Source organism: Camelina sativa, chromosome 17 (assembly GCF_000633955.1).
Source record: "Camelina sativa cultivar DH55 chromosome 17, Cs, whole genome shotgun sequence".
Lineage (NCBI taxonomy): Eukaryota > Viridiplantae > Streptophyta > Magnoliopsida > Brassicales > Brassicaceae > Camelina > Camelina sativa.
In genome coordinates, this window is record NC_025701.1 from 6,982,562 (window position 1) to 6,996,033 (window position 13,472).

At 34.7% G+C, this 13,472-nt stretch overlaps 3 protein-coding genes across 4 annotated transcripts; 2 read left to right on the forward strand and 1 right to left on the reverse strand.

Moving 5' to 3' along the window:
- LOC104755818 (E3 ubiquitin-protein ligase RHA2A-like) lies at nucleotides 560-1,385 on the reverse strand. The gene has a single exon (XM_010478287.2). It carries the CDS (start codon nucleotides 1,328-1,330, stop codon nucleotides 857-859), a length of 474 nt encoding a protein of 157 aa, XP_010476589.1. The 5' UTR covers nucleotides 1,331-1,385; the 3' UTR covers nucleotides 560-856.
- LOC104755819 (CDP-diacylglycerol--serine O-phosphatidyltransferase 1) lies at nucleotides 7,646-10,925 on the forward strand. 2 transcript variants are annotated; one of them, XM_010478288.2, is made up of 13 exons: nucleotides 7,646-7,940; nucleotides 8,262-8,452; nucleotides 8,555-8,620; nucleotides 8,723-8,782; nucleotides 8,898-8,988; nucleotides 9,109-9,163; nucleotides 9,243-9,322; nucleotides 9,410-9,526; nucleotides 9,630-9,714; nucleotides 9,804-9,895; nucleotides 9,982-10,235; nucleotides 10,324-10,412; nucleotides 10,520-10,925. In XM_010478288.2, exons 2-13 carry the CDS (start codon nucleotides 8,295-8,297, stop codon nucleotides 10,645-10,647), a joined length of 1,275 nt encoding a protein of 424 aa, XP_010476590.1. In that variant the 5' UTR covers nucleotides 7,646-7,940; nucleotides 8,262-8,294; the 3' UTR covers nucleotides 10,648-10,925. The 2 variants fall into 2 exon arrangements, with proteins under 2 accessions (XP_010476590.1, XP_019094257.1); XM_019238712.1 differs by having other exon boundaries at nucleotides 8,265-8,452.
- Nucleotides 11,505-12,784, forward strand: LOC109130221 (cytochrome b-c1 complex subunit 6-like). The gene is made up of 5 exons (XM_019239568.1): nucleotides 11,505-11,614; nucleotides 11,780-11,811; nucleotides 12,117-12,201; nucleotides 12,312-12,401; nucleotides 12,504-12,784. Coding segments are annotated over exons 2-5 (210 nt in total). The 5' UTR covers nucleotides 11,505-11,614; nucleotides 11,780-11,809; the 3' UTR covers nucleotides 12,537-12,784.

Genomic DNA, 13,472 nt, shown 5'->3' on the forward strand with positions numbered 1-13,472 from the left:
TTAGGGGTGAATCTTGAACTAGATCACTCATTAATCATCTACAAAGTGATCAGTCTTCACTGATTCGTTAGTGAATAAAAACATGAATCTGAATCTTGAACTAGATCACTCATTAATCATCTACAAAGTGATCCGTCTCCACTGGTTCGTTAGTGAATAAAAACATGAATCTGAATCTTGAACTAGATCACTCATTAATCATCTACAAAGTGATCAGTCTTCATCACTGGTTCGTTAGTGAATAAAAACATGAATCTGAATCTTGAACTAGATCACTCATTAATCATCTACAAAGTGATCCGTCTGCACTGGTTCATTAGTAAATAAAAACATGAATCTGATATAGAAGAACTCTTTAAGACATCTGTCTCCAATGTCCATCCTTAACTTTACACATACATATTGAGGTGTAGGGATTGTAATCAATGTTCCCTTATCCTCAAATTTATCAAGCCAAAGCTTACTTAATCTACAAATCCCTCAATTCTTGAAACAAGTCATACATAACCAAAACTTGCAGAGAATTTAGTGGCGATGGAATGAGAGATTGCAAAGAGTATTTCAAATGGAAACGTAATTTCATATTATCTTCTCAATCTATATACCTCAAAATGAAGACAAAAGATACAAACGGTGAAAATTTGTATATTCAAAATTTACATAAACGAAACCGAAAAGTAAGAAAAAAAACCAAACAAAAGGTCTTCTCCCATAGACAGAGAGAGAGAGAGACCTCAAAAAAAGAAAAGGATCCGAGAAAAGAAGGGGCGCGCGCGTGTGCGTGGCCAGCCACCGTAGATCTCTCGGAGATGTGGATGAGGATTGAGAGAATCAATCACCCGCCGTCTTCTGACACTCAGTGGAGAGAGAAACAAGAGATCAAATCCCTCCCGACGCGACGCTGCGTATTGGAGACGCAAGCATCAGAGACCAAAGCAGATCTACAGAGAGGACAAGTGAAATTGAGATGGTGAAGCCATCCTTCCAAACACTCTTTGTGGAACACGTGTCGACATTCCAGCTTCCTCACCTCTTCACCTTCCTTCAGTTTCGACAGACACACCACGCAATCCTCAGATCCTCCTCCTCCGTTTCCGTCGCACCGGTACGAGAAGAGCCTATTCAAGCTCAGCTGATCCGCGAGGACGATGATGTTCGCTAGCCCCGACGCTATCGAGACGTCGTCGACGGGGAGGTTAGGGTTTGAAGAGTTAGCCGTGAGACGGAGGAGAAAAGATCGGAGATGGTTGATGAATACGGCGAGGAGAGAGAGGAGCATAAGAGGGATTGAATCGGAAGAGACGTCACTTAGCTGACCTTGTAGCCCCATCTTCTTCTTCTTCTTCTTCTTCTTCCTTTGTCTCTCTCTCTCTCTGTGTTTTTCTATATATAGCTGTCTTTGCTTAACCTTTACACTTTGTCTTCCTTTTTTTATTACATCACTAACAAAAGGGTCAATGGACTTTTTTTTTTTTTTTTTTATTGCTTACATATTCACTAATGGAAATTATTGATTTAGGATACTTTTCTATAAATTATGATGATCTAAAAAAAAATCTATAAGGTAGAAAAATCATTCATTGTATTTGAATTTTTAATCGATTTTGTTGATATATTTCCTAAGATAAAGAATAAATACAAAGATTTTTACATATAATTGTGACCTTTTCTCTCTTTTTTTTATTATATAATGTCACTGTGATGGTTAATATAATTAGATCAAAAATGAAGTTAGCAATAAATACCAAATCTGTTAGACACGTGATCTGGTATATTGCAAATCTAATTTTATACAGACCGACGTCACTTCTTTCTCACTTTCATTTTCAGACACCCCCTTTGAGTTTCCGTCTATGACCACATGATGTCTTCAGTTAGTTTCATGTTCTGTCTATGACCATGTTTACTGATAAAAGTCGTAAAACCAAATGGTATTTTGTGCAACACCCAAAAATAAAGTTTAAACTTTTAATAATTGTAGGAAAAATATTTAAGATATCTAATACTATAAGATAATATATTAAGCTAATAATAAGTGAAAATCTGAGAACATAGCTTTTATTAACTCAACTAATTTTTTTTGTTCTTTTTTTTTATATAAATGATGACGAAAGGTGTCTACTTCGTAAAACAAAAAAGGTAAAAAAGGTATGTGTTCGCTATACGCTTAAAACATTTTGTGTTCTTTAAAGATTCCAAGAAACATAAGATATTTAATTGAATGCTATTAGTCGGAAAGATTCATGGACACCGCTAGGCGATAGCTGGAGTAGTGGAGTGCAGTTAACCTTATGGGTGGTGTGACCGTAGCCAAGAGACTTGAAGCATGTTAAAAACATACTATTGTTATTAATTAATTAGATCAAATAAATTAACATAAAAATGTGATATTGAATAGTAGTGGGCGGTGTGGATGTTTGATCTAAAGATTAGACGAAGGGGACCAAACTTATAATATTTTAAGATGAACATTTTTTATTGACACCAATTTGTTGATCTGATGAAGATTTTGCACGATCCTCGCTAACTTGTTGTCTCACCACTACGTTTCATATTTTATATGTTTCGGACCCCCAATAATCATGTCAATTCTACGGTTTCTCTACCTTATCAAAAGTATTTATTCCAATTTTTAAAACAAGATAGCAAGCAACTAAACTAAACAGCGGAACAAACAACATCAGAATGTTCATAAAATAATATATTAAATATTATAAAATGGTAAAAAAATCAAGATCAGAATTTTCAGTAAATAATAATTAAAATTTACCATTCTATGATATTTGTAAAATGGTCAAAAATCGAGCTACTCATTTTCTTTTATATCTATCTTAATTTGAAAATTGTCAATTTGTATATCTTCAAAACTAATATTTTATATTTATTAAGTACAAATAGAAATAGTTAAAACTAAAAATGGTATGAAATCACAGAATAGTATTAGAAAAATATAACAGCTACTTCAAAAACTATGAAATAAAACAAGTGATCTAATTTGAATCACATTAGTTAATGTAGTTAAGGATAAACATGATCACAATGAAGAAAAACATAAACAAAAGAGTGAAGGCAATATATAAGCAACATTAGTCATGTAGTATTAGAAAAATGGTAAACGGCGCTGTCAACATATTCATTCTGCAAAATATAATAATTAAGTTTTGGGATTTTATATATTTAAAAAGAGAAAGTGGGAGAAAAGAAGTCTCTATTTCGCCGTCCAAAAGATCTGAGAATCCACCGACTGATAAAAAGAAAGGCACAAGTTGGGATTAAGTAAGTTGATTAAACACCTTAATTAAGCAACGACCAAAAAACCCCAAACCATTATTTATTTTTATAATATGGGTTACGAAATGCCATAGAGTTTAAATATTTTAAAAGACACCAAAAAAAATGGCAGGCGTAAAAGTGATTGACGAAAAGGATGTATTGTCCTCTATATCATAATTAGCAAGAATTTGATTAATTGTGATTACCAACTCCAATTAGATGAGCATTGTGTGGTGACAAAACAAAGTAAAGCAAAGACCAAAGAGTAGTATCTCTCGTTTATTCATTCATATATGGAAGAGGCAGGTAATGTAGATACCATTCATTTCAAGCATGATGTGGCCAAAGGGTTACCACACAACACAAGTCCCTTAAAATAACGGTGCAGAAGAAAGGCAAGTCGCAGTCACAGTTAAAGCAATCAGCAGTCCAATCTCCGTTGGATTCTGCTCGAGCCTAATATATAAGGTATGGGCTTTACCATTATTTTCTGCAGTACTCCAGGCCCAATCCAGTATCAGTTATCACATTACAACAAAGTCTATTATGTAAAGAGGTTTAGGGGGTGGTATTGGTTTGAGATTTATGAAGATTTTTTAAGAGTTCAATAAAATCATTAAAAGTGAATAAGTGAATGATTGTTGAAGATTGATAGAGAGTTTTGTGGATTAGTTTTCTAAAATCTTGTAAAGTCTCCAAACAATCCCTGTATTTTTGTGATACTTTCCATGACTTTATTTTCTAAAGAAAGTTTTTAAAATCATGAACCAATAACATAATAATTGAACTCATTAACAATCCTAGATTCTTTTGTTTTAACTGAATAACACAAAACTTTTAATGACTTTATAAAAGTCTGAATCCAATAACCCAAATTTTTTAAGATTTTAAATGACTTTTTACAAATCACAAACTAATAACACTAAACTTTAACAGAGTTTAACAAAGTCTTGTTCTAATAACAACAGATTCTACATAACATCTAAAATCTTTAAAACTTTATTCAAATCTCAAACCAATACCCCCCACTTAATTTTCTCGGTTAAGGCAGAGTGATAACTGATAAATACAGGAGGACCAAGAGTGATCGACCAGAAATTGTATGAAAGTATCATTAATTACTTTGTTTGATATGGAACAACAAAGTATATATATATATATTAATATATATATTTTTGGTATTCATAATATTTTTGTAAGTTTTTATTTTATTTTATAACTCTGCATGCTAGAATAGCAATTTTTAAAAATGTTCATGATTGTTTGCTATTTCTAACAATCGCAAAGGTGATAGATACACATGCAAGACTTAGTTGGTGATGTTACTTAATTTGTTTAATTTTAGACACATATGCAACTTCTTACGGACGTCCATCCTTGTGCGTGGAAGTTCACCGATCGTCGCTTTCACCAATATGCAAAATTTATACATATATTATAGAAGGTATATTATATATGTATTGATGATATACGTCTTCGAATTCTACATATTTTGTGTTTATTTCATTTTTATTTTCAGTAGAACATACGTAAATTGTCTTGTTCTACCAACTAAAATCATTATTTTTATTTTAATGTGTTCCTTAGTTTCCAAATCAAGGTTTTTCAAAGCGGTACTTAAAACCAAAATTGATTGAAAATGAGAAGGTATCACATGACAGTTGGACGATCTGCGCGGATCTAACAAGAAGCAAAGTGGTGGTTAATGTATCATTTTGAAGTTTCCAAGGACATATCTTCTGACCTGAAAGAGCCAGCATGTTAGAAGATATGATGTTCTTGGTTGGCATTACAAGATAATGTGAGCATCGTTATATCTTGTAATTCCCTTGGATTTGATTTCAAAATTATGATATTTTTGAGCTTTGACTCAGAAATTAAACATGTGTCCAATCTGAAGTTATCTTAAAGAAAAAATAAAATAAAAATGTGTCCAATCCAAAGTCTAGGGACTGGTTGTATTACACATCAATTAGGAGCATGTGGTGGATCAGTCGTAGAAACCATAATTAAAGTCGTCCGGACGGATCAGAAACAACAATGGACCACATTTTCTTACTTGTCTCCATATGCTAACACTTATACTCGAGACTGACTATTTTGAGGTTGTCCTCCTCATATTATTTCTAGATGTAGACCACACTTCTTTCTCTCTCTGACTCGCTCCCTCGCTTACCATTTACCATATACAACAACACTTAAACTATACTTATTGCATGCGAATGCACAGATGAATTCTCCTAAGTTTGCTTGTGGTGAAAAAGTTAGTTGATAGGCTTAATGGTTACAGTTTCGTCATAATTACATGTTGAAAGTTCTCACAGGTGTATATGTACTTTATTACGAAAGCATTATCACAGTATTATTGGTATCAGTGTTCAAGAAAGCGGTTTAGGCGGTCGCTTAGGCGCCGTCTAGGCGCTAGGCGCTCAGCAGACGCCTAGATGACCGCTTAGACCGCCTAAAATCACATAATATTATTTTATTGTATATTTTTATTTTTAATTACATATATTTAAAATTTAAGTTTATATTCATATAAATGTTAATATGTTATTAATCTAAATTAAATAAATATATTTTTACTAATTTTAGTTTATGATTTATTATTATTTATTTCTTCTAACATATATTTTTACATAATTTTACATATAATATTATATTTATAATGTTCGTATTGTAAATGCCTAAACCGCCTTAAAACGCCTAAAATTCCGACTAAGCGTTCTAGGCGCTAAGCGCTGGGTCACCGCCCACATACCGCCTAGCGCTTTTTTGAACACTGATTGGTATCGATCGCTATGATATAAGGTGGTGATAATATACTAGTACAAGTTAGAGCTGTAATGCTTTTTATTCTGCCAATCATTACCAACCTCTATGATTTCGAATATCATCAAAATCGAAATTTCTTAATCACTCTCTATCTCATTATTTACTTTGACCCTAATCATTATAATCTCTCCTCTGTTTCTAACACACACTTTTCTTCTATTTATTTACATGTGATTCACTCACTTTTAACCCAAGAAAACTACAGTATAACTTTTTTTTTTGGTTAGTGTCAAATCCCATTCTTTATCATTTAGTTATTATGACTATAATGAAAAAGTTTTTGAAAAAAAAAAGAGAGGAGGAAGGTAAGTGTGTGACAAGTGCCAAGTGGTGTCCCTATCTGCATGGTCTTCTTATAGGAAATGAGCTGTTTATCTTTGTTTCTATTCAAAAAAATTCCAACTTTTATCATATTTTTTCATTGGTGTTTTAATTGTATCACGCAGTTAACCAAGGAGCAGCTAGATGATGACCGTATGCTATTCTGTAGTTATGGTCCATTCTCTAGTACGTTACATACATGCTAGAGTTATTGTGATGATTTCAAGCACAGAGAGGTGTCTATATCATCACTTCACTTCTCTCTTTAATTTCATACTAGACTTTTTTTGCCTCCCTTTTTTATTTTGGTCATTCAATAAAGGGAAAATAAATGATTTTATACTAATTAGGGTTGTTATTCTCTGCTTTTCATTTGTACTTTTGGGAATATATGTCAAATCAATTACTTAAATAAGAATATTAATAAATTTCGCAATTGATGTGCTTTTATTTGGTTTTGCAATTACAAATCATATACTAGTAGTTATTATTGTATAACATTCCAACACCATAAATGTTAACCTTTTCAGCTTATATTTCACCGTTTTTTTTTTTTTAGATAAAAATTTAAAGACGCATCTGGTGAAACATGAATTAAATGTCTATAGGATTTCGATATTCAATGAAATTGATAAAGTAGGTAAAAACATTAGATATTACACATTTTATGATTAGCGTAACATTCAATACATCTTTTGATATGAACTGTGACCAAAACCACGCTGAAAACAATATGGTTAGCGTAAAACAAATATACACTATCAGGTAAACTAGACGGTGCAGAACAAACATAACAAAACCGAATGGTGACGACGATAATAATGTGGCCCAAATACAATGATTTTATTATAATTTTGACTAAATGTTTCCTAACGCCATAAACGACCAAAATCATTTCTTTGCTACGAATCAATTACTACTTTTTTTTTTTTTTTTTCTATTGGTCAATAAAATGAACCCATACTTATGGTTTAAATAGAAATTCATAAAACTTCAAATTCGTAATGATGCATCATCATCATGTACCGAACCACATCTACATAAATAAAATAAAATTAGTGGAATTTTTGACAAATATGGATAGTGCGATCAAACCCACATTTGCATTTTTTTTTCATTTTACAGTATGTTGTTGTTGTGTGATGATGTCACCATACAACATATATTGCATAGGAATAATACTCATAAAAGAAGGAAAAGGGTAAAAAAGTAAAAAAAAAAAAAAAAGGGGAAATCGTGGGGGAAAGGAAGCAGAGTCGTTTTCAGATCGTGAACAGAAGCAGAGAAGCATAAGCACAGCATCAGAAGAAGCCGTATCTATCTCTCTCTCTCTCTCTCTTTCTACTTTGACCGTTCCTCTCTTCTTTTTATTCTTCCTCATCATCCTCATCATCCTCATCATCATCATCATCTCTACGAAGCTTTCTTCTACTTCGATTCCTACTTCTTCTTCTCTCCCATTCCCAATCCAATCTCCACCGCTCTCTATCTCTCTAGGGTTCTTCCTTCAGGTATTCCAAATCAATCTCAATCTCTATTTTTTGGTTTTGTTTTCCTAAACCCATTTTTCATTTTTATTTTTAAAAATTGTTTTTTTTAAGTTAAAAATCTTCTGATTTTGCTTCTCTGCTTTTACCTCTCTGCAAAAAACAGAGAGCCCTTTCTCTGTCTCTGGTTGTACCTTTGTACCTTTTTCTCTCCGTATACTCTCCATTGTCTGCCCTTTTCTCTTCTCTCTTTTCTTTCACCTTTTCATTTTTGTTCTTTTCATAATTTCTCTGCCTCTTAATCTCATCTCCGACTAAAAAAAGTTTCTCTCTTTTTTGTTTTAGCAGCAATAATATTTCAGAAGCTAGTTTTTGGCCATGGAACCAAATGGGTACAGGAAAGATAGAAGAAAGGAACAACATTTGGGGAGAATGAATGGTGGTGATGTTGTTGAGTCTGATCTTGATCCATGGACTGCATGGGCTTACAAGCCTCGCACCATCTCTCTTCTCCTTATTGGCGCTTGTTTTCTCATGTCAGTCATCTTTTTATCTTCCCCCTCTTTTACTACTTCCTCTGCCTGCCCCATTTTCTTGTTATTCCTTAATTTGGGTTTTCAATTTTGACTTATTATTAGTTGGGCTAGTGGAGCTCTTGATCCTGAGAGCACTACTTCTGATGATCTTGTTACATCTGTTAAAAGGTTCTCTCTTTCCTTCTCCCCACATCTTGCTTTTTTCTTCTTTTCCCGTTTGCATCCATCAATTCACACTAGTCTACTATGTTTTTTGTTTCTTTTTGCTAGGGGAGTGTGGGCTATGATCGCAGTCTTTCTTGCTTACTCTCTGCTCCAAGCCCCTTCAACGTTTGTTTACACCTTTTCACATGTTTAATTAATTTAGCTTTCTCTTTTTTATAATGTAGAGTGTGGTTGGTGATACTTGTGCCGTGTCTTTAATCAAGTTATTTGCTTTATGCAGGGTTCTAATCAGGCCCCATCCTGCAATCTGGCGCTTAGTCCATGGGATGGCCGTCATTTACTTAGTTGCACTTACTTTTTTACTCTTCCAGGTCCACTTTTTTCCTCCCTACGATCCTTTTCATACAGTAGGACAGTACCCTTGCTTTGCCTATATGCCTGTGGTTTATAGCTCTTATGAATTCTTATAGTTTAAAAATTCTTGCTTCCAGAGACGTGATGATGCCCGTCAGTTTATGAAGTTTCTCCACCCTGACCTTGGAATAGGTTAGAGTTTCAGAGAGGAATGCTATTTATTCCCCTGCAATGATTCACCATTCTTATATTGAGTTTGCTTATGCTGCAGAACTTCCTGAGAAATCATACGGTGCTGATTGCCGGATTTATGTGCCTGATCACCCAACAAACAGGTTTAAGAATCTTTATGTAGGGTATCTTCTCAACAACTCCCCTTTTATCTTAAACAACCCTTCATATCATCTAAAGGCTTATGCTTTGGTTATATGTTCTCAGGACACAATATTTGATGAGTTTTTCTTGGCTCACATCTTTGGATGGTGGGGAAAAGCAATTCTGATCCGGAATCAGCCACTTCTGTGGGTGCTTTCAATTGGTTTTGAGTTATTGGAGGTTGGTCATTGTCTTTGTTTTCTTATGTTTCAGGTTTCAGTTTGATAAAGACAAAGATATATCTTCCCCTGTATCACTAAAAATGTATATTTATGTTCTCCAGCTTACTTTTCGGCATATGTTACCAAATTTCAACGAGTGCTGGTGGGACAGTATTGTTCTTGATATCTTGATATGCAATTGGTTTGGTATGATTCTTGAACCACCTAGCCATTCTATATGTTGTGCTTTTTTAAGATGTCGTTGATTAAAGTTTATATTGTTTTAATGTTGGTAGGGATCTGGGCAGGAATGTATACAGTACGATACTTTGATGGAAAAACATATGAGTGGGTTGGCATTAGCCGCCAACCTAACATTATTGGAAAAGTAGGGTTTGTTCAACCTTGAGAGTGCATACACATACATGGTCGTAGCCATTGAAATAGTGATGAGAATTGTGTATTTTTTTTTAGGTGAAAAGGACACTGGGGCAGTTCACACCAGCTCATTGGGACAAAGACGAGTGGCATCCGTTGCAGGGACCTTGGCGTTTTATTCAAGTACTCACTCTTTGCATAGTCTTCTTGACAGTGGAGCTGAATACATTCTTTCTCAAGTTTAGCCTGTGGATCCCTCCTAGAAACCCAGTGATTCTCTATAGGCTGATCTTGTGGTGGCTCATAGCGATACCAACAACACGGGAATACAATTCATATCTTCAAGACCGGTAAGGCTATATAGCAACTGTGATGTTGGTTGGTGTTAGCTGAGAAAGAGTATTGTATAACTGGCATACTCTTTTGGGTTGTTGGCAGGAAACCTGTAAAAAAGGTGGGAGCATTCTGTTGGCTGTCGCTGGGGATATGCATAGTAGAACTTCTCATCTGCATCAAGTTTGGAAGTGGTAGGTGGTTCCTTAGACATACTCTGCTTTATTTGTTTATGGTTACAGTTACATAGTGTGGAGAGTGTAAACAAACTTGGTTGTTTGTATGATGGTGACACAAACAGGATTGTACCCAACAGAAATGCCATTGTGGGTAGTGACACTATGGGGAAGTGTGGGACTTGGACTTGTGGCCTTCTTGCTGTGTTGGACATGGAAGATCCAGAAGATCCTCGCGCAAAAGAGACGCTAAGCTCTTGTCACAGTATTGCTGCGGAAGGAAGACGAGAGAGAGAAAGAGAGGTGAGACAGTGAAATGCCATTTGTGGGTTTCTGTAAATAGGGGAGGGAGAAGAACAATGTAAATGCAATTTTCTCTTAGGGGGTAGTGTGTGATAATTCAACATTTACAAACCTTCCATCAATTCTTTCATGCATCAAAGTTGCTTTCAATTTGTTCTACGGCCCTCTCAATCTGACGAGACCATGTTGGTTTGAAAGTTAACCAAATTAGTGATTATTGTTCTTTCATTTTGTTATCATCCACGCCTTCAATCTTCAATAGTTTGAGATTATATTTTTGTTGCTGCAAATGTTTACATGGCGTTAAGCAACATTATTGCGCGGCCTTTACTTACTGACATTAATACTATTACCAATAATGTTGTTTATACCTCCCTATTGCATTATTTTGTAATATTATCAATTTATCATCATCATTCAATCAAAAATATTATAGTAATATTTTGAAGAAAATGAAAAAGAGAGAATCAAATGCTGTATCATATTTAAGATAGTGTGACATGCCGTGCCGCCCAACATCTCACATGTGTTTTAATATTTCTTAGGTTCGCAAAATTCGTAATTTGGCAACTTAGACGACAATTTTGACTGCAAGCATCTATCATCATAATCATCTATATATATATATATATATGTTTTTAAATATTCCAACTTTGCTTAAAAAGCCAAAAAAAGATGTTGTCAGAAAGCGTAGGAATAATATTCTGACAAGTATATGTTCCTTGAAGCAATGGGCTTTGATGGGCTTTTAATATTTACAAGAAATAAGGCCCAAAATGCATATTGTTTGTTGCCCGTCGAAAACGCAGTGAAAATGGATCTCTAGAGAAATCTGAAGACTTGACTCAAAACAAAACAAACATCTCTCTGTAGGGTTCATCTGAGTCTCGATCTCCTCCATCTCTCAGTCTCATCAGGTATCGCCCAATCAAATCCTATTCGAATTCATTGGATCTTCGATTTCTTTCATATTTAATAGATCTGCTTTCAATTTGATTATATCATCCCACGAGGACCAAACTCATCTGTTGTTGTTGTTGTTGTTGCTGTCTGATATTCATTTTCATTTCTGTCTCTTGCAGTTTTTGACAGCCTCCGGTTGACTTTTCGCCATGTAAGCTTACTCCTTAAACTCCCCAAGCTTTATTTTTCTTACAAATCTCAACATCATATTGTGTAGATGGATCTTACGTTTCCATAGGTCTCTGAGAATTTCTAGATTGGACTCATTAGATGCTTTTAGATTGTTCTCTATTGTTTGTAGTGATCGATCCATGAGAATCTTCAGTTACTAATTTTTTCATCTGCATATAATACTAATTGTTACATGATAGTATTGGTTTTTGCCACATTTCTATAGATAAATCGATTCTATTCCATGTTTCGTATTCTGATGTAGTATGGGTTTGAATATTTCAGGGCAGATGAAGAAGTTGTCGATCCAAAGAAGTACCTTGAAGAATCTTGCAAACCAAAATGTGTGAAGCCACTACTCGAATATCAGGTAAACTGGCGTGACATGATTATGAATTGTGTTATAAGTTCGACACAGTGACGTTGTTTTTGAAGATCATTTGCTGAATGATACAAGTCTTGTTTGTTTGTAATTCTCAGGCTTGTGTCAAGAGAATCCAAGGTGATGACTCTGGCCATATGCATTGCACTGGCCAGTATTTCGACTACTACCATTGCATTGACAAATGTGTAAGTTACTTTAATTATGCCTTTTTTTTTTGCTGTTCATCATCATATCTTGTTTTACGATTTTGAATACTGAAATGAAAACTGGGTTTTGGGATCTTACAGGTTGCACCAAAGCTGTTTGCGAAATTAAAATGATAAAAGTGGTGAAGCTGGAGACTCTATTGTCTTGATTTTCCTACATGTGGTTGAAAAATTGATGTATAAAATGCAGTGGATGTTGAACTTTTTTACTGCAAACCAGATTGCCAAAATGGCTCTGCTTCTCGGTTTTGTTTCCATCGCAAGTTTGCGCTTATTATATTTTTTTTTGTTGCTACAGACGTTGTTACTTCGCTACTTGAGTCACTTGCATGCCTAATAACAAGATATGTGCCTTTCTTTCTTTGGTCTTATTGTCTTAGTCAATGCACTGACCAAATCACTAGGCTTGGAGAGTTTTCAATAAAAAAAGAGAGATTTTCAGGCCTCTGGTACAATGAGACCATTAGGATTAGTTATAGAGCACCATCAGGTATCCACTTTGAAACTTAGTGAGCTATAAAAGCTATGACCTGTGAAGATAGCAAGGTGGAAGAAGAGAGACTAATAGTCGTTAGTGAAGTCACCTGTGTGATTCATAATCAAGATATGTGTCTTATGCAGCGACCTTTGTTAAGGACAGTTTGGTGGAGTGTTGGACTTTTGGCATGCGACGTCTGCATTTATACTGAATTTTTAATCTTCTCATGGCACGACACTCTCTACAGACATCATCTCCCATTTCACCCTTTTATGTAAAGTTTCCATTGCAAGTTTGCTCTTGTTATGTTACTGTGCTAGTAACAAGAATGCGTCTTTTGTCTTACACAATGCATTGAACAAATCATTAGGTCTGGAGCTTCAATAAAGATAGATTTCCAAGCCTCCTGGTATTAGGCGGACTAGTACGATGGCCATTAGGAGCATCTTGGGCCTCTAAAGATACTATCTAAGTATCTAATGATGGCAGCAGCATCAAGTCAAGAACAGTACGTTGAGTGTGCGATCACATGCGACCGGATTCATCTGGTAAAATCACATGGAATTACTCGG